The sequence below is a fragment of the Hyla sarda genome, chromosome 6 (genome assembly GCF_029499605.1).
Source record: "Hyla sarda isolate aHylSar1 chromosome 6, aHylSar1.hap1, whole genome shotgun sequence".
Taxonomy (NCBI): domain Eukaryota; kingdom Metazoa; phylum Chordata; class Amphibia; order Anura; family Hylidae; genus Hyla; species Hyla sarda.
The window spans coordinates 305,456,075-305,474,636 of NC_079194.1; the positions used below are offsets into that span (position 1 = coordinate 305,456,075).

Genomic DNA, 18,562 nt, shown 5'->3' on the forward strand with positions numbered 1-18,562 from the left:
GTCATACTGTCTAGTTAGCCATTGTATCTGAGCCTGTCATGTGTGATACTGCCTGATGAGCCTCTGGATCTAAACCTGTCATGTGTCATACTGTCTACTGAGCTGCTGTATCTGAGCCTGTCATGTGTGATACTGCCTGATGAGCCTCTGGATCTAAGCCTGTCATGTGTCATACTGTCTACTGAGCTGCTGTATCTGAGCCTGTCATGTGTGATACTGCCTGATGAGCCTCTGGATCTAAGCCTGTCATGTGTGATACTGCCTGATGAGCCTCTGGATCTAAGCCTGTCATGTGTCATACTGTCTACTGAGCTGCTGTATCTGAGCCTGTCATGTGTGATACTGCCTGATGAGCCTCTGGATCTAAGCCTGTCATGTGTCATACTGTTTACTGAGCTGCTGTATCTGAGCCTGTCATGTGTGATACTGCCTGATGAGCCTCTGGATCTAAACCTGTCATGTGTCATACTGTCTAGTTAGCCATTGTATCTGAGCCTGTCATGTGTGATACTGCCTGATGAGCCTCTGGATCTAAGCCTGTCATGTGTCATACTGTTTACTGAGCTGCTGTATCTGAGCCTGTCATGTGTGATACTGCCTGATGAGCCTCTGGATCTAAGCCTGTCATGTGTCATACTGTCTAGTTAGCCATTGTATCTGAGCCTGTCATGTGTGATACTGCCTGATGAGCCTCTGGATCTAAGCCTGTCATGTGTCATACTGTCTAGTTAGCCATTGTATCTGAGCCTGTCATGTGTGATACTGCCTGATGAGCCTCTGGATCTAAGCCTGTCATGTGTCATACTGTCTACTGAGCTGCTGTATCTAAGCCTGTCATGTGTGATACTGCCTGATGAGCCTCTGGATCTAAGCCTGTCATGTGCCATACTGTCTACTTAGCCATTGTATCTGAGCCTGTCATGTGTGATACTGCCTGATGAGCCTCTGAATCTAAGCCTGTCATGTGTCATACTGTCTAGTTAGCCATTGTATCTGAGCCTGTCATGTGTGATACTGCCTGATGAGCCTCTGAATCTAAGCCTGTCATGTGTCATACTGTCTACTGAGCTGCTGTATCTGAGCCTGTCATGTGTGATACTGCCTGATGAGCCTCTGGATCTAAGCCTGTCATGTGTCATACTGTCTACTGAGCTGCTGTATCTGAGCCTGTCATGTGTGATACTGCCTGATGAGCCTCTGGATCTAAGTCTGTCATGTGTCATACTGTCTAGTTAGCCATTGTATCTGAGCCTGTCATGTGTGATACTGCCTGATGAGCCTCTGGATCATGTGTCACAATGTCTGATTAGCCACTTTTACACAGTCATGCATAATACTGTCTTTTGAGCCATTGTATCTAAGGGTACGTTCACACGCGCTGATTTTTTAGCGGGTTTTCCGCTGCGTATTTGAAAGTGGGCGGGCTCTTCTCGGCTGTCCGCAGCAGATTTTCTGCGGAGGAATTTACGCTGAGGAAAATCCGCCACAGTCCCTACTGACTTCAATGGGGCTTGCGGCGGATTTTCCGCAGTGTACATTCCGCCACGGAAAATCTGCTGCGGACAGCCGAGAAGAGCCCGCCCACTTTCAAATACGCAGCGGAAAACCCGCTAAAACAAAGAGCGTGTGAACGTACCCTAAGCCTATAATGTGTGGTACAATTTCTGAGCTGATGTATCTAATTCTGTCATGTATGATATGTCTGCTGAGCCTGTGTGTTACCTGTGATTTATGATATTGTCAGCAAACTGTTGTATCTGAGCTTGTGAAGTGTGATACTATCTGCAAGCCACTGTATCTAAGCCTGTGTGATACTCTATACTGACCTGCTGTATCTAAGTCTAATATATATATGATACTGTCTTCCGAGTGTTTGTCTAATGCTGTTGTGTGTTACTGTTCGCTGAGTTGGTGTATCTAAAACTATCTTGTGTGATACTGAGTTGGTGTATCTAATCCTATTGTGTGTTACTGTCCGCTGAGTTGGTGTATCTAAAACTATCTTGTGTGATACTGAGTTGGTGTATCTAATCCTATTGTGTGTTACTGTCCGCTGAGTTGGTGTATCTAAAACTATCTTGTGTGATACTGAGTTGGTGTATCTAATCCTATTGTGTGATACTGTCCGCTGACTTGGTGTATCTAATCCTATTGTGTAATACTGTCTGCTGTGTTGACATATGTAATCTTATTTGTTGATGTATCTAAGTCTATCACAGGGGTTACTGTCTATTGAGTTGGTGTATCTAAGCCTATAATTTAAAATATGGTTTGCTGAGTTGGCGAATCTAAGCCTATAACCTGTGATAATGTCTGCAGAGTTGGTGTATCTAATCTTATTGTGTTATACTGTCTACTAAATTGATGTATCTAAGCCTAAGACATCAGTTACTGTCTACTTAGTTGGTGTATCATAGCCTATTTTGTAAGATACTGTTTGTTGAGTTGGTGTATCTAATCCTATCATGTGAGACGCTGTTTTCTAAATTGCTGTATCTAAGCCTATCATGAGAGACACTGTTTACTAAGTTTATGTATCTAAGCCTTATATGTGAGATACTCTTTGCTGAGTTGGTGTATCTAATCCTATCATGTGAGACACTGTTTTCTAAATTGCTCTATCTAAGCCTATCATGTGAGACACTGTTTACTGGGTTGATGTATCTAAGCCTTATATGTGAGATACTCTTTGCTGAGTTGGTAAATCTAAGCCTATCATGAGAGACACTGTTTGCAGATTTGGTGTATCTAAACCATTATGGGAGATACTGTGTTCTAAATTGCTGTATCTGAGCCTATCATGTGGTTGCTAAATTGGTTAATCTAAGACTATAATGTGAAATACTGTTGGTGTATCTAAGCCTATCATGTGAAATGCTCTTTTGTAAATCGCTGTATCTAAGCCTATCATGTGAGATACTGTTTGCAGAGTCGGTGTATCTAAGCCTGCTCACTATTGTAGAAACAGGTGGAGAATGGGCTCAGCCATGTCTGGGGTGGGTGTATGTCTGATGTATCACCACTAGAGATGAGCGAACTTACAGTAAATTCGATTCGTCACGAACTTCTCGGCTCGGCAGTTGATGACTTATCCTGCATAAATTAGTTCAGCTTTCCGGTGGGCTGGAAAAGGTGGATACAGTCCTAGGAAAGAGTCTCCTAGGACTGTATCCACCTTTTCCAGCCCACCGGAGCACCTCAAAGCTGAACTAATTTATGCTGGAAAAGTCAGCGACCACCGAGCCGAGAAGTTCGTGACGAATCGAATTTACTGTAAGTTCGCTCATCTCTAATCACCACCGGTATGTGACTGTGCAGAGCTTAGATACATCATAGTTGTATGTAATATCCGTGATCAGTGAAAGTTCCTGTGCGGTTCTGTGTCTGCAGATACCAAACCTCCTGCAGACGACTGATAACAGCGAAACCAGACGGGAGGGGGACCATGTCCATTACAGATAACAGGACAATGGCCGCTGCCAGACACAATGCACACACAGCGCCCATCATTACCTTTATTACCCCCCACACATCCTGAATGTCATGTACAGGACGCACTTTACATCATAACACAGGGGGTACGTCTGGGACGTGTTCCAGGAATTCACCAGCTGTTACAAAACTACAACTCCCAGCATGCCCGGACAGCCGTTGGCTGTCCGGGCATGCTAGGAGTTGCAGTTTTGCAACAGCTGGAGGCACCCTAGTTGGGAATCACTGATCTATGTGTACAATGGCTTCCATGGACTATGGATGTCAGAGGAGAGAAGGGTCAGGCAAGTGTCCCCCTGCAGAAAACATGTATAAGTGCATGCTGCCCAGGCATGCTGGGAGATGTAGTTTTGCAACAGCTGGAGGCACACTGGTTGGGAAGCACTGCATCTATAGCAGCGGTCTGCAACCATTTGGATCTCCAGCTGTTACAAATTGACAACTCCTAGCATGCTGGGAGTTGTAGTTTTGAGAAAGCTAGAGACCACCGGGATATCATAGCATGCTGGGAAGTGTAGTTTTGTAACAGCCGGAGAGCCACTTGCTGTAAAGGCATGCTGGGAGATGTAGTTTTACAACAAGTAGAGATCCACAGGCTGTAAGAGTATGTTGGGAGTAGTAGTTTTGAAACAGCTGGAGAGCACAAGGCTATCACAGCATGCTGGGAAGTGTAGTTCTGCAACAGCCGAAGAACTGCTTGCTGTAAATGCATGCTGGGAGTTGTAGTTTTGCAACAGCTGGAGGCACACTGGTTGGGAAGCACTGCATCTATAGCAGTGGTCTGCAACCATTTGAATCTCCAGCTGCTGCAAAACAACAACTCCTGGCATGCTGGGATTTGTAGTTTTGCAAAAGCTGTAGAGCCACACACTATAAAGGCATGATGGGAGTTGTAGTTTTACAACGATTGAAGTTGTCAGAGGATGTTGGGAGTTGTAGTTTTACAACAGCTAGAGAGCACAAGGCTATCAGAGCATGCTGGGAAGTGTAGTTCTGTAACATCTGGAGAGACGCATGCTGTAAAGGCATGCTGGGAGATGTAGTTTTGCAAAAGCTGGAGAGACAAGGCTATCAGCGCATTCTGGGCATTGTAGTTTTGCAACAGCTCGAGAGCCACATGCCATCAAGGCATGCTGGGAGATGTAGTTTTGCAACAGCTGGAGAGCATCAGACTGTCAGGGCATGCTGGGAGATGTAGTTTTGCAAAAGCTGGAGAGACAAGGCTATCAGCGCATTCTGGGCATTGTAGTTTTGCAACAGCTCGAGAGCCACATGCCATCAAGGCATGCTGGGAGATGTAGTTTTGCAACAGCTGGAGAGCATCAGACTGTCAGGGCATGCTGGGAGATGTAGTTTTGCAACAGCTGGAGAGCATCAGACTGTCAGGGCATGCTGGGAGATGTAGTTTTGCAACAGCTGGAGAGCATCAGACTGTCAGGGCATGCTGGAAGTTGTAGTTTTGCAACAACTAGAGAGCTTAGGTTGTCGGGCATGATGGGAGTTGTAGTTTTGCAACAGCTGGAGAGCTGCACGCTGTAAAGGCATTCAAGGAGATGTAGTTTTGCAAGAACTGGAGAGCTTAGGCTGTCAGGGCATGCTGGGAGTTGTAGTTTTGCAGCTGAGGAGCCACAGGTTGAAGACCCCTGTCCTCGGATATGAAATGTGCCTGCGGCATTTAGGGCATGCTGGGAGTTGTGGTTTTGTAGCAGATGGAGAAGCACAGGACCTGCACTTATCCGGTGCCCCAGCTGATTCTCTCCACAGAGGAGACGTCCGGACGCCATATTGTAATGTGTTATTGGCTCCGTAGTGAGTAAATAAATACTTGTGCTGAAGTTGTTTGCACAAGGATTCACTATTTACTTATATCTGAGCAGGAAAGTGTTTGTGCAGCTTGAACTGCATCATCCAAAACATAGCTAAAGGCTGTCTGGGCATCCTGGGAGTTATAGTTCTGCAACAGCGACCAAATATTTCACATTTATCGGCCAACAGAGATCTCTTCCCATCCCCACATACACTAGCACATATATTCTGCAGGCGGGAACTTGTCCGACCTTCTCTCCTCTGACATCAAGAGTCAACAGAGATCTAGAGGCCATTGTACACATAGATTGGTGTTTCCCAACCAGGGTGCCTTCAGCTGTTGCAAAACTACAACTCCCAGCATGCCTTTATAGCCTGTGGCTCTTCAGCTTTTGCAAAACTACAACTCCCAGCATGCAAGGAATTGAAGTTTTGCAACAGCAGGAGACCCTAATTGTTGCAGACCACTGCTATAGATGCAGTGCTTTCCAATTAGTGTGCCTCAGCTGTTGCAAAACTACAACTCCCAGCATGCCTGGACAGAATACACTTATACATGTATTCTGCAGGAGGACACTTCCCGACCCTTCTCTCCTCTGACATCCAGAGTCAAGAGAAAGTCAAGAGGCCATCGGACACATAGATCAGTGATTCCCAACTAGGGTGCCTCCAGCTGTTGCAAAACTACAACTCCCAGCATGCCCGGACTGCCGTTGGCTGTCCGGGCATGCTGGGAGTTGTAGTTTTGCAACAGCTGGAGGTACCCTGGTTCAGAAATACAGGTATATACTAAGGTTTAAAACCTGTCCTGATTTTGTCTGATACTTTGTATCCAGTCTATACAATCCTACTGTTGCTTGGTTTAGTATAGAAACAGATTGTCCAGACTGGATACAATTGTAGCAAACCCTCAGCTGTCACATTTTCCATGTATCTGCTCCGTAAGACATATCCATCTGTATGAATAGAACTAGGGCGGTCGTGTAGACATCAGGGTGAACCAGGTGCAGGCTTTGATGATGAGCGGCCATCGCTGCATTATAATGGTGCAGCTGGGGGAGGGGCAGATACGTGTTTATATATGGACCATTGGAGATTGAAAGAAGTCCCGGAGCTGGTGGGACATGTGATTAGACACCTGTGACCTCCTGTGATCAGCGTCCGTGGACACCTGAGCCTTTAAAAATGAAGGAGCCTTGAAGTCTAATCTGCAATCTCATTGGACGACATATGTGACAAAAACAACTTCAGGGTGATCATATGGCCCTGTAATAAATTCCTCAATACAGAGAAACTAGCGGGGGCTCAAAAGCACCCCAACTCTAGTGCAGCCCCCCAAATCCTCAGGGTGTCATCTCAGCCAGTCAGAAGTTTCATATCAGTGCCCCCTTCCTCCTCACTCCATAAGACCATCATAAAGAGACTTTCCTTCCCCCCCCCCCCTATTTTTTTTTTAAGGGGGGTCCTTTTAGAAAATTTATGTAGACCCCCTAACCAAATTCTTATTACCTATTCAAGATTCTCATGACCGGAGTGCAAGGCTTTGTTTATATGGCAGAATCCTGCAAAAAATCTGTTCAGCAAAGCTTGCTGGAAGGAATTGCAGAATTCCGCCAAACTTTTGGCAGAATTCTGTGTTCTCTAACACTGAATTCCACTGAAATTCTTAAGCCCCATTGATTTCAATGAGATTCCACCACAAATTCCGCTAAATTAAAAATGGGTCTTAAAATTTTGCGAAATGCGGAAATTCCGATGTGTGAAGGGGACAGCGGAATCCCAATGAAGTACATGGGCAGTAAATTTCCAGCAGAATTCTTTTGCAGAAAAAACTGACGTACGTGGATTAATACATTTACCCTATACACTTCACCTGTAAAAATTGCGTGACCAAAACCCACATCAATTTACAGTAAAACTTTTTTGTCACACACAGCGCAGACCGCCGTGTGTACCGGCAGCCGTACTAATAAGCATGTTATATAATTAACATATAATTATCCTGTTAGATTTATAGCGCCAGAAAAAACATTATTGTTGCCTTTAGGGGGAAAAGTCTGACTTTATCCCGCCATTTCTTTCGTCTTACTTGTATGGGCGGCGACCAGGGATGATTTATATATTTTCTTTTCCCCCAAGCATAAAGATAAAGATAGAAACATCAAAAAAGACTACAAAATATAAGCCATATGTAACCTTCATTCTGATTTAGGAAGTTGTACATTGGCGCCATTTTGGCTTGGCGAGGGTCACATATACAAGAAGGATGACTGATTTGTGACTTGACAGGACGCTGTGCTGAACCTCCACCTGCCTGTAATAGAGGGGAAGGATGTGGAGTTTATATGGAGTTCACAGCCTGAGGCTCCTGTGCTGGATATAGGGCGGCCCCTGCCTCGGGCGGCGTGTAAGATACTGGTGTAATTATAGTATATATGTCAGTGCTGAAGACGCCTGAGCATAGCACATTCACCGCTCTAGTTGTAGTATCCGAACCCTATATTCTCTATTAGACGGCTTCTTCAGTAATAAAACAATGTTCTAAAACATTCTTCACCACATCTGCTTGCTGTCAGTCATATTTTATCCTCAGACTCTGCTTTATAATAGCTTCCAGTAAATAGAGGTACATAATATTAGAAGATCCAACAATAGCAGTTTGCTACCACAGAGATGTGAGACCATAAGAGATCAAACAACCGCAATATGTTACCATGGAGACACAAAACTAAATAAAATATAAAAGATCAAACAACAGCAATTTTTTGCCATGGAGGCATGAAATTATAGGAAACATGAAACCATAGTAGATATAGAAGATCCAACAACAGCAATCTGTTACCATGGAGAGAAAAAACCATAGGAGATATAGAAGATCCAACAACAGCAATCTTTTACAGTGGAGAGATAAAACAATAGGAGATATAGAAGATCCAACAACAGCAATCTGTTACCATGGAGAGAAAAAACCATAGGAGATATAGAAGATCCAACAACAGCAATCTGTTACAGTGGAGAGATAAAACAATAGGAGAGATAGAAGATCCAACAACAGCAGTTTTTTAAATGGAGACACAAAACTATAGAAGATCCAACAACAGCAATCAGTTACCAAGGAGACTTTAAACCATAGGAGATATAGAAGATTCAACAACAGGCTGTTACCATGGAGACACAACACAGGAGACATAGAAGATCCAACAACAGCAATATGTTACTACGGAGACACCAAAACCATAGGCGATATAGAAGATTTAACAACAGCAATCTGCTACCATGGAGACAAAAAACGGGAGATCTATAGGATCCAACAAAAGCAATCTGTTACCTTTAAGTTATAAAACCATAGGAGATGTAGAAGATCCAACAACAGCAGTTTGTTACTAAGGAGACACAAAACCATTGGGGATGTAGAACATCCAAAACAACCGTCTGTTGCCATAGAGACACAAAACCTTAGGGAACATATAGAAGATCCGACAACAGCAATCTGTTACCATGGAGAGATGAAATCATAGGAAAGATAAAAGATCCAACAACAGCAATCTGTTACCATGGAGACATGAAACCATAGGAGATATAGAAGATCCAACAACAGCAATCTGTTACAATGGAGATATAAAACCATAGGAGGTATAAAAGACCCAACAACAGCAATTTATTACCATGGAGAGATGAAATCATAAGAAAGATAAAAGATCAAACAACTGCAATATGTTACCATAGAAGATATAGAAGATCCAATAACAGAAATTTGTTACTGTGAAGATACACAAGGATGCATTTTGGGAAGAAAACAGGCTGGCGGGGGCAGAGTGATGGGCAATGTTCTGCTGTGGACCTTGTGTCTTGACATCATGTGGATGTTACTGTGACATGTACCACCAACTTACCATTGTACACATCAAGTCCTCTTAATGGCATTTGGCATATGTGGGCCCTGCATTGTAAAGGGCCCCTTGCTGGGTTGTCTTCTGGCCTTATAATGTGTTTCTATCTGCTGTTTGTTGTGAGATTATCTCCTGATGTTGTGTTTGCTCAGGAGAAGGACATGTGTTTGGACTCCTGAAGTTTTCAAGAGTAAACGATAAGGATAAGATGTGTCCGGAAAGGTATGGTTTACTGACAAATATTTTGCATGTGTTTGGCTGTAGCAAGACTACAACTCCCAGGCATGCTGGGAATTATAGTTTTGCAGTTTGATGGATCCACCACAATGTTGCATGGAAGAAAACAGGTATGAACAGAGATGTAGATCTCCTTTACCAAATAAGTTGCACAACTTTTTTAAGGACCCCCACCCCCACCTCGAGAGGGAAAGGCTGTACCCATCATCTCTAAGAGGAGTCTGAAGCACCTGACCTGTGTGACCTCCTCCGTAAATACACTCAACCTTCACTTCTTATTGACTCGTTAAAGGTCACAGGACAATTCAACGTGCAAATAAATAGCTCCGAGCCGGGGACAAACACTCTCCAAAAATATGCTGGACCCATCTTACCATTTATAGTCACTTTTCTTTTCCTACTATGCACAATACTTGGATATCTTTAGCATGTTGATCATGGGGGTCCCAGCTGTTGGACTGTAGACAGGTGATACGTTGTAATCCAGGGATAACCCTATGGAGATGACGTGACCTGAAGAGCACTGTGCACACAAGGCATCCAAGAAGTATTGACCAACCTAAAACACATTCGCAGGAAGGAATAGTCCAAAATTGTATAGTTATATAGTCATATAGTTATATGCAGCTTTGGAAAGAATTTGGTGGGGGTCCTTGTCCCTAAAGAGGGAGGGGGGCATCTACAGACTATGAATTTCAATGGTTCGCTCTGCCACCCTCTTGCCTAGTATTCATGCCTTATTGGTGGGTCTGATCACTTATTTTCTCGGTTTATAACATTTAATAACATTTTTACTGTTCCTTTGATCTTCACTGGGGAGCTCCGCCCCTAGACATCTAATTCCCTATCCAAAGGATAGGGGATACGATGTCTTATCATAGGGGTCCTGCCGCTGGGACCCCCGCGATATCTGTGCAGCACCTGGCGTACGTTTAGAATGCTGGGTGCAGGCGGTGGGGTCGTGATGTCACTGCCATGCCCACTTGTGATGTCACTGCCATGCCCCCTCAATGAAAGTATGGCTGCCGTTACGCCTTCTCCCATAGCCTTGCATTGAGAAGGCATGGCGTGATGTCATGACCCCGCCGCCCTCTCCAAGCATTAGAACAAAATGTTCCGAATGCTGGGGTAGCAGAGTACCCCTTTTAGTCACAATTCGAGAAATTTTTCACGTACTATTGTTTTAATTGTGGCGCACCTTTTAGGCCGGCCAGGTCTATGTGTACCTACAGTATGTGTTTGCCTTAGTATTGTTCTTGAATAAAGTTTCTTCAATTCGGGGGGAAAAATATCAAATAAATGGTTCACTTACTTTTTCCCTGCGCTGTGGATGTTTACCCAATGTCACAAACGGTACTGTCTTTTATTAGTTTAGTTACATTGTATTTCTAATACAATGTAACTATGATACAGGCAAAGGTAGACTGGAGCGCTAAAGCTGTGACTTATGAACTGGAGCTTGTTGTCCCCGGAGTGCCCCCTACCCCCCTAGAGATCCTGTCCCTGAAGAACCTGTGTGCATAGAAGAGGCCAGCGCTTTACACTCGCACACTTTGTGTCCCAGGTGTCAGGCCTCCTGCCCGGATGCCCTGTCAGATGTCTTCCCGCCCGATCTCTCGGAAATGTAGATGAGGCAGTAGTGAAGTGCAAATCCCATCTGCAGTCTCTAGAAGCCTTTCCTGGACATCTTGGTGGCTGAGGACAATCCAGAGAAGGCTGACATGCCATTTGCCTCCTGAGGAGGTGGGAGAATAGGCACTAAAGGCAGCCCCTTAAAGAGCTACAACTACCTCCTGAACTTTCTGCGGGTAGGAGATAGAATTGTCGGAAAGGTAGAGATCTTGGAAACTTTCAGGACAGAGCATTGGAGTCCCCTTACCCCTAGACTAACGGTATTGACTATAAAGCTACCACTATCATCCTAGATGGCTGACATGTGAAGCTTGAGCTGTGGGACACTCCTGGACATCCTGCGATGGATTAGACCGCTGTCTAAAAGAGATCAATGAGCACATTCCAGGTGTCCCCTGGATACTGGTGGGGAATAGACTCCCCAATTCCCACTGAGCAGGCCTAGGCCTATGCAGGGAAGAATGGAATGAGGTTTATTGAGCTCAGCCCACTATGTAACTTCAACGTGACTTAGTCCTTCACTGTGCTGTCCCGGATAGTGTCCTGCATAGTGCTGATGAGGTATGGAGAAGATCTGGAGACATGGACATCTCTTTGAGAAGCTTCGTGTACAGTAGAGAAACAACAGGGTCCGGCACTCCCTGGTGGTACTATGTGGTAGGATACTGAGATGGCACAATTATTGGGCTGATCGAGGGTGCTATTCATCAGAAATACGTGATGGCGAAAATCCTATAGAAAGAAGGCTGTACGGCCCTCAACAGATCGTTGCCGAAGAAGGTTCTTTATTAAATTCACAGGAACATTACAGCAGCGACAGGGAAGGTGAAAGCGAGCTCTGAGGAGCTCGTGGGTGACAGGTCCGTTTTGAGGGAGTCCGCTTGGTCACGCCCACTGGGCGTGACCAAGCGGACTCCCGCACAACGGACCTGTCACCCACGAGCTCCTCGGAGCTTGTGTTCACCTTCCCTTTTGCTGCTGTAATGTTCCTGTGAATTTAATAAAGAACCTTCTTTGGCAATGATCTGGTGAGTGCTGGATCATTGAGAAGCTTCCTCTTCTAGTGACCAAGAGCCGTGATGTTGCATGGACAATCTTACTCGGCTGGCAGTGGCAGAGTGCCCGGCAGTCGTAGCAATGGAAACAGCATCAAACCATCAGATCCATTAGGCCTTCCCGGAGTCCTCCACACAACTGCTCAAGAAGCTACTGTGAGATTTCCTAGCCATTGGGATCTGAAGAACGTGAGGCTGCTGATGGCAATAAACCCTACAATGTTGGTGGCGATACACACGGTAGAGTCTGCAGTTGGACTTAGGTGCCCGGTGTGAGAGCAGCTGAAGGACCATGACCCTAGAAGAGGTTATTCATCTGTTATACCACCCAACCCATCCTACAAAAAAACACTGTATAATTAGTATACAATCAAAGCACATTTTTATAAGAAATTCACATAATTCCCAAAGGGTTCACTTACTTTTCCTCCCTGCACTGTGGATGTTTCCTCAACATGCTCAAGAGGAGTTATGATTGACAACAGTCTGTGTCATTAGTCTGGTTACATTGTGTTTGTGGTAATCACGTACAAATAATACACTGTGATAACAACCATGGGATCTATACAGATGATCTATAAGGGGCAGTATACATTCAGGGTGGGAGGCTCCTTCACTATAGAGGGGGGGGGGAAGGGTTTCGAGTGAAGTCATGTGACCTTTGCCCATCTGAACTCAGCATATTCTGTAATCCTCCAGGAATGTGGAGCCTATAGACGGTGACTCACGGCTCTATGAGTGCGGACAATATCGGCCCCAAGGACAAACAACCTTGTTTAGTGTCTTCTCCTCCTCCCCCCATAGAAAACTTTTTGTGTATTTTGTTCTTGTTTTTTTATTTTTATTTTTTTTAAGCTCAACTTTTCAGCCTCTATCACACAACGGCCAAGATTTACTTAACAGAAAGACAACACTTTTTTGTAGGGATTTATCCTTCCAAATTAAATACATTTTAGGCCGACACTTTTTGTAGTTTGTTTCCTTTTGTTTTTGCTTTTTAGCATGGTTTTGAGTTTTCCCGATTTTTCAAAGCAACTCAGGATTCCTGAAAGCAGGCGTTTCCTTTTTTTTTATATTTTTTTCCATATGTCCAGAAATATTTACTAAGGGTACGTCCACACGTTCAGGATCATGACCATATTTGATGCACAGGATTTGAAGCTGCAGATTTGATGCTGTGTTCAGTTATTTAGTTTACATTAAAGGAGAAGTCCCAATACTGTAAAACTTATCTCCTATCTGCAGGTTTTAGAACGTGGGGGTCCGACCAGTGGGACTTCCAGCGATCTCCTTTACAGGGCCCTGGCTCTCCCCGGAAGCGCATACCATGACACACGCTCCCTCCATATATCTCTATGAAAGAGCCGAAGATAGCCAAACTGCTTTCCCATAGAGATATATGGTGGAGGCGTGGTGGTCCGTGCTTCGTGCAGGAGTCATGACGGGCTGCTCCTGGGGAGAGTCGGGGCCCCATACAGGAGATCGCTGGGTGTCCTAGCAATCAAAAACTTGGATGCGGATAGGGGATACATTTTTCGGCCTGGAACTCTGCAACATAAAATCTGCAGCTTCAAATCCTGCACATTAAATATGCACAGGATACTGTACGTGTGACTACACCCTCAAGGTTCGTTCAAACATATTACCCTGCGGGTAACCCATAGCTAAAATTCTGCAAGTGGATTATGTTACGACCCATGGAAGTCAATAGGTAGCAACATAATCCACTTGCAAAATTTAAGCTGCGGAAATGAACTTGCGGAATTCTGTAAGCGGAATTTTAGCTGCAGCGTATTGTTTACAATACGGCAAAACAAGGTGATGCTAGGACCGCTCGGAAATGTGCCGTTCCATTCTTTTGGGGGAGCCTGGGATACAAAATTTGTTTGGCGAAAATTCCAATGGTGCACCAGGATCCCATTGAATAAAAACGGGAGGTGTCGTAATCTCTGAGCCAAATTCCGCTCAGAAGATACGTAGTGTGTACAGGGCCCAACGTTTTGTCTTATGGTGGCGCAAACGGAAGTGCGTGCAATGTTTTCATTAGTGATGTGATTGGTGCGGTTTGTCACAAATAGTCGAGGATAATAAATTTGCCGCAATAAAAAAAATAAAGATAGTAAATCTAATTATATACACATTAGAGCAGTGTCTCCCAATTAGGGTGTGCCACCAGCTGTTGCAAAACTACAATTCCCAGTATTCCTGGACAGCTTTTGGCTTTCCTGGCATGCTGGGAGTTGTAGTTTTGCAAAGCCAGAGGTACCCTGTTTGGAAAAGGCTGATCTATGTGTACAGTGGCTTCCATGGACTCTAGATGTCAGAGGAGAGAAGGTCGGGCAAGTGCCCCCCTGCAGAATACATGTATGAGTGTATGTGGGGGATGCACTTTTAACAGAACACAATCATATGGCCCCTATACAGATTACAGCAGTGTCTCCCAACCAGGTTGTCCGAGCATGCTGGGAGTTGTAGTTTTGCAACAGCTGGAGGCACCCTGGTTGGAAAACACTGCAAGTAAAGGATGACGCCATTCCCTTTCTCTACATTAACCCATTGATTTCAGATGTTTTTCATCTAATAAAGTGGAACCCTAAAATTCTTCCGCCGTATGTGTTGCCCATAGTTACGTCATCCGCAGCAGTCATGTGACCATATTGTCCTGTGTCTCTTGCGCCATTGTGGATAAGTAGTTATTTGTCTTAAAGGTCACCTCCCCAGACGGCACCTTCACCTGATGAAGAGAAAGTTCACCTGGGCACAGGTGTTCTGTAAGTCAAAGCGAAGGTCAGGGGCTTCACACCAGGCTGACACATCTGTTTCTCAAGACGGTGACATCTATTACTGTACGGTCACACCTGCTGCGGGAAATATGTGGCCCCAGGACAGAGCCCGCCTTTTGTAGTCTGAGCCTGTCATCAGACAAACAGGTGGTCACAGCCAAATAGACCACAGGACCCTGACACAGAGATCAAGGTGCTGACGTGGCTTCAAGATTCCCCAGATCTCATTTGGTCCGGACCTTAGGGTCACAGCACAGGTCTATTGGGTCCCGGCCACAGAACAGGAATATGGGGTCTGGGTCTTAGGGTCACAGGGATATGGGGTCTGGGCCTTAGGGTCACAGCACAGGGCTATGGTGTCTAGGCCCCAAGGGTCACATCACAGGGATATGGGGTCTGGGCCTTAGGGTCACATCACAGGGCTATGGTGTCTAGGCCCCAAGGGTCACATCACAGGGCTATGGGGTCTGGGCCTTAGGATCACAGGGATATGGGGTCTGGACCTTAGGGTCACATCACAGGGCTATGGGCCTCGAGGGTCACATCACAGGACTATGGGGTCTGGGCCTTAGGGTCACACGGATATGGGGTCTGGGCCTTAGGGTCACATCACAGGGCTATGGGCCACATCACAGGACTATGGGGTCCTGGCCTCAGAGGTCACAGCACAGAGCTTTGGGGTCAGGGCCTCAAGGGTCACATCACAGGGCTATGGGGTGCGCGCCTCGGGGTCACAGCACAGGTCTATGGGGTACAGGCCTCATGGGGTCACAGGGCTATGAGATCTGGGCCTTGGGGGTCACATTACAGGAATATATAGGATCCAGTTCTCGGAGTTCACATCACAGGACTATGGGGTCCGGGCCTTAGTGGTCACATCACAGGGCTATAGGCTCTGGGCCTTAGGGGTTGAATCACAGGGCTATGGGGTCACATTACTGGGATATGGGGTCCTGACCTCCATGGTCACAGAACAGGTCTATGGGGTCTGGGCCTTAGGGTCACATCACAGGTCTATGGGTCCGGGCCTTGGGGTCACATCACAGGTCTATGGGGTCCAGGCCTTGGGGTCACATCACAGGTCTATGGGTCCGGGCCTTAGGGTCACAGCACAGGTCTATGGGTCCGGGCCTTAGGGTCACATCACAGGTCTATGGGTCCAGGCCTTAGGGTCACATCACAGGTCTATGGGTCCGGGCCTTGGGGTCACAGCACAGGTCTATGGGTCCGGGCCTTAGGGTCACATCACAGGTCTATGGGTCCAGGCCTTAGGGTCACAGCACAGGTCTATGGGGTCTGGGCCTTAGGGTCACATCACAGGTCTATGGGTCAGGGCCTTGGGGTCACAGCACAGGTCTATGGGTCCGGGCCTTAGGGTCACATCACAGGTCTATGGGTCCGGGCCTTGGGGTCACAGCACAGGTCTATGGGTCCGGCCCTTAGGGTCACATCACAGGTCTATGGGTCCAGGCTTTAGGGTCACATCACAGGTCTATGGGGTCCGGGCCTTAGGGTCACATCACAGGTCTATGGGTCCGGGCCTTGGGGTCACAGCACAGGTCTATGGGTCCGGGCCTTAGGGTCACATCACAGGTCTATGGGTCCAGGCTTTAGGGTCACAGCACAGGTCTATGGGGTCTGGGCCTTGGGGTCACATCACAGGTCTATGGGTCAGGGCCTTGGGGTCACATCACAGGTCTATGGGTCCGGGCCTTGGGGTCACATCACAGGTCTATGGGTCAGGGCCTTGGGGTCACATCACAGGTCTATGGGTCAGGGCCTTGGGGTCACATCACAGGTCTATGGGTCCGGGCCTTGGGCCTCTAGTGATACATAGCATCCAGTTCTAATATCACATGCTACCAACAATAACCATTATATTCCATTTATTCCACAAAACACAACCATAGGATGAAGATTCTAAAAAAAGCAAAAGGTTTATTGCATCATAGTACAAATAAAATCAGTGCTTATAAATAAACGGAAGCGTGCAAATCCCCTCCCCCGCCCTGACCCCGGCCCGCCATAGTGACCAAATGTCCTGGACAAAAAGAAGAAAATAGAGATATCTATGTACATAAAGAAATAATCCCAAACTACACAAGCAAACGCTTTCTTTATTTCATTTTAATACATTCTCGGGGCCGAGTAACCCCGCCCCCAGGAGATCGCCGCGTTTATTACGGAAATGTCACAATGATACATTGTTACCGATAATAGAGGAGGCGGATCCTCTGATTCCCCAGAGAATACAATGGAAGAATTATTGACCTGTATTGTAGTCTCTTAAAGGGCCGGTACACTGGATAAGGATGCGGTCGTTACATAAGGACTAACATCTTGCTACAATGACATCACATGAGTGACTTCAATGATGTCATAGGTGTCTAATGTGATACCACACTGGTCCATAAGCCTTAAAGGGGCAGTGCATTGGTTAATGATGCGCAGTCATGCACTATCCCCTTAAAATGCAAATATTAAGTCCAAAAGATGTTAGTCTTATGGATACGACCACCATGGAGCACTACAACTCCCAGCATGCTGTAGAGCCACAGGTTGGAGACTACTCCTGTCAATCTACCAATAGAGCTTTAGGAGACATTCACACATACAGGGATCTGCTGCTGTGTTCCGTTGTTTCCCAACCAGTGTGCCTCCAGCTGTTTCAAAACTACAACTCCCAGCATGCCTGCTCGAATGTGTATAGGAGCCATATATGACTGTGTTCTGTTAAAAACGCATCCCCCACATACACTGGTACATGTATTCTGCAAGTGGGCACTTGCCCGACCTTCTCTCCTCTGACATCCATAGTCCATGGAAGCCATTGTACACATTGATCAGTGTTTCCCAAACAGGGTCCCTCCAGCTGTTGCATAAAACTACAATTCCCAGAATGGCCGGACAGCCTAAGGCATGCTGGGAGTTGTAGTTTTGCAACAGCTGGAGGCACTCTGATTGGGAAACACTGCCGTACACAATCATTTAGTAACTTTGACATCTGCAACAGATCCTGCACGAGTGAATGAAACCTTTTTTTGTTTTTATAAACCAAGATGGCGGCTAATTCATTATGTCCTATGACGGAGGCGATGTAGGCTCATGTGCAGCGGAGCAGCTTCAGTCCCTTTAACATTGGGGAGGGGGGTGGTGGAAGAGGAGGGATTATATTTTTTTTTGTACTTAATTTGCGCAAAAAGATAAAATAGTATTAACAATTTCGCCGATAACAATCTCTATTTACAAATAGTACAGGGCGGCCCAGAGAGCTACGGGGCAGAAGCGGCAGACGTAACGCCCTCCGGTGGCGAGGAGTCGGGGGGTCGGTACTGAAATGTATCCAGATTATTATCACTGCCCCCCCTCTCCGGACAATGTTCAATGTCTCACAAGTCTTGTTATAAGATCACGTCCGGTCGTGAAGTCTGTAACGGTGAAGGAGCAATACAGTACAAGATGGCGGCTGGGGCGAGTTATTCATCCATCCCGGGAGATTCGCCCTGCTGTATCCGTGAGGCTATCCTGATCGCTTCCTCTAGGGATTGCTGCTCGCCGAGCTGTGGGGGAAAAAACAAAGTCACATGACTAATATGGAATACATTACCTTGTTGACAGATCACAAACCCCATCATTTCGTCTATCCCTGACTACGACTACAGCTCCC

General features: G+C 46.0%; 2 protein-coding genes across 3 annotated transcripts in view; one reads left to right on the forward strand and one right to left on the reverse strand.

Moving 5' to 3' along the window:
• TMEM41B (transmembrane protein 41B) overlaps positions 1 to 18,562 on the forward strand; it is a 190,174-nt gene that overhangs the window by 25,438 nt on the left and 146,174 nt on the right. The window lies entirely within an intron of this gene.
• ZNF143 (zinc finger protein 143) overlaps positions 16,673 to 18,562 on the reverse strand; it is a 47,007-nt gene continuing 45,117 nt past the window's right edge. The window contains exon 15 of one of the 2 annotated variants that reach the window (XM_056528005.1): positions 16,673 to 18,455. In XM_056528005.1, coding sequence (XP_056383980.1) covers positions 18,372 to 18,455 — 84 coding nt within the window. In that variant the 3' untranslated portion in view covers positions 16,673 to 18,371. The remainder of the gene's footprint in view (positions 18,456 to 18,562) is intronic. The other variant, XM_056528006.1, reaches the window with a different exon arrangement.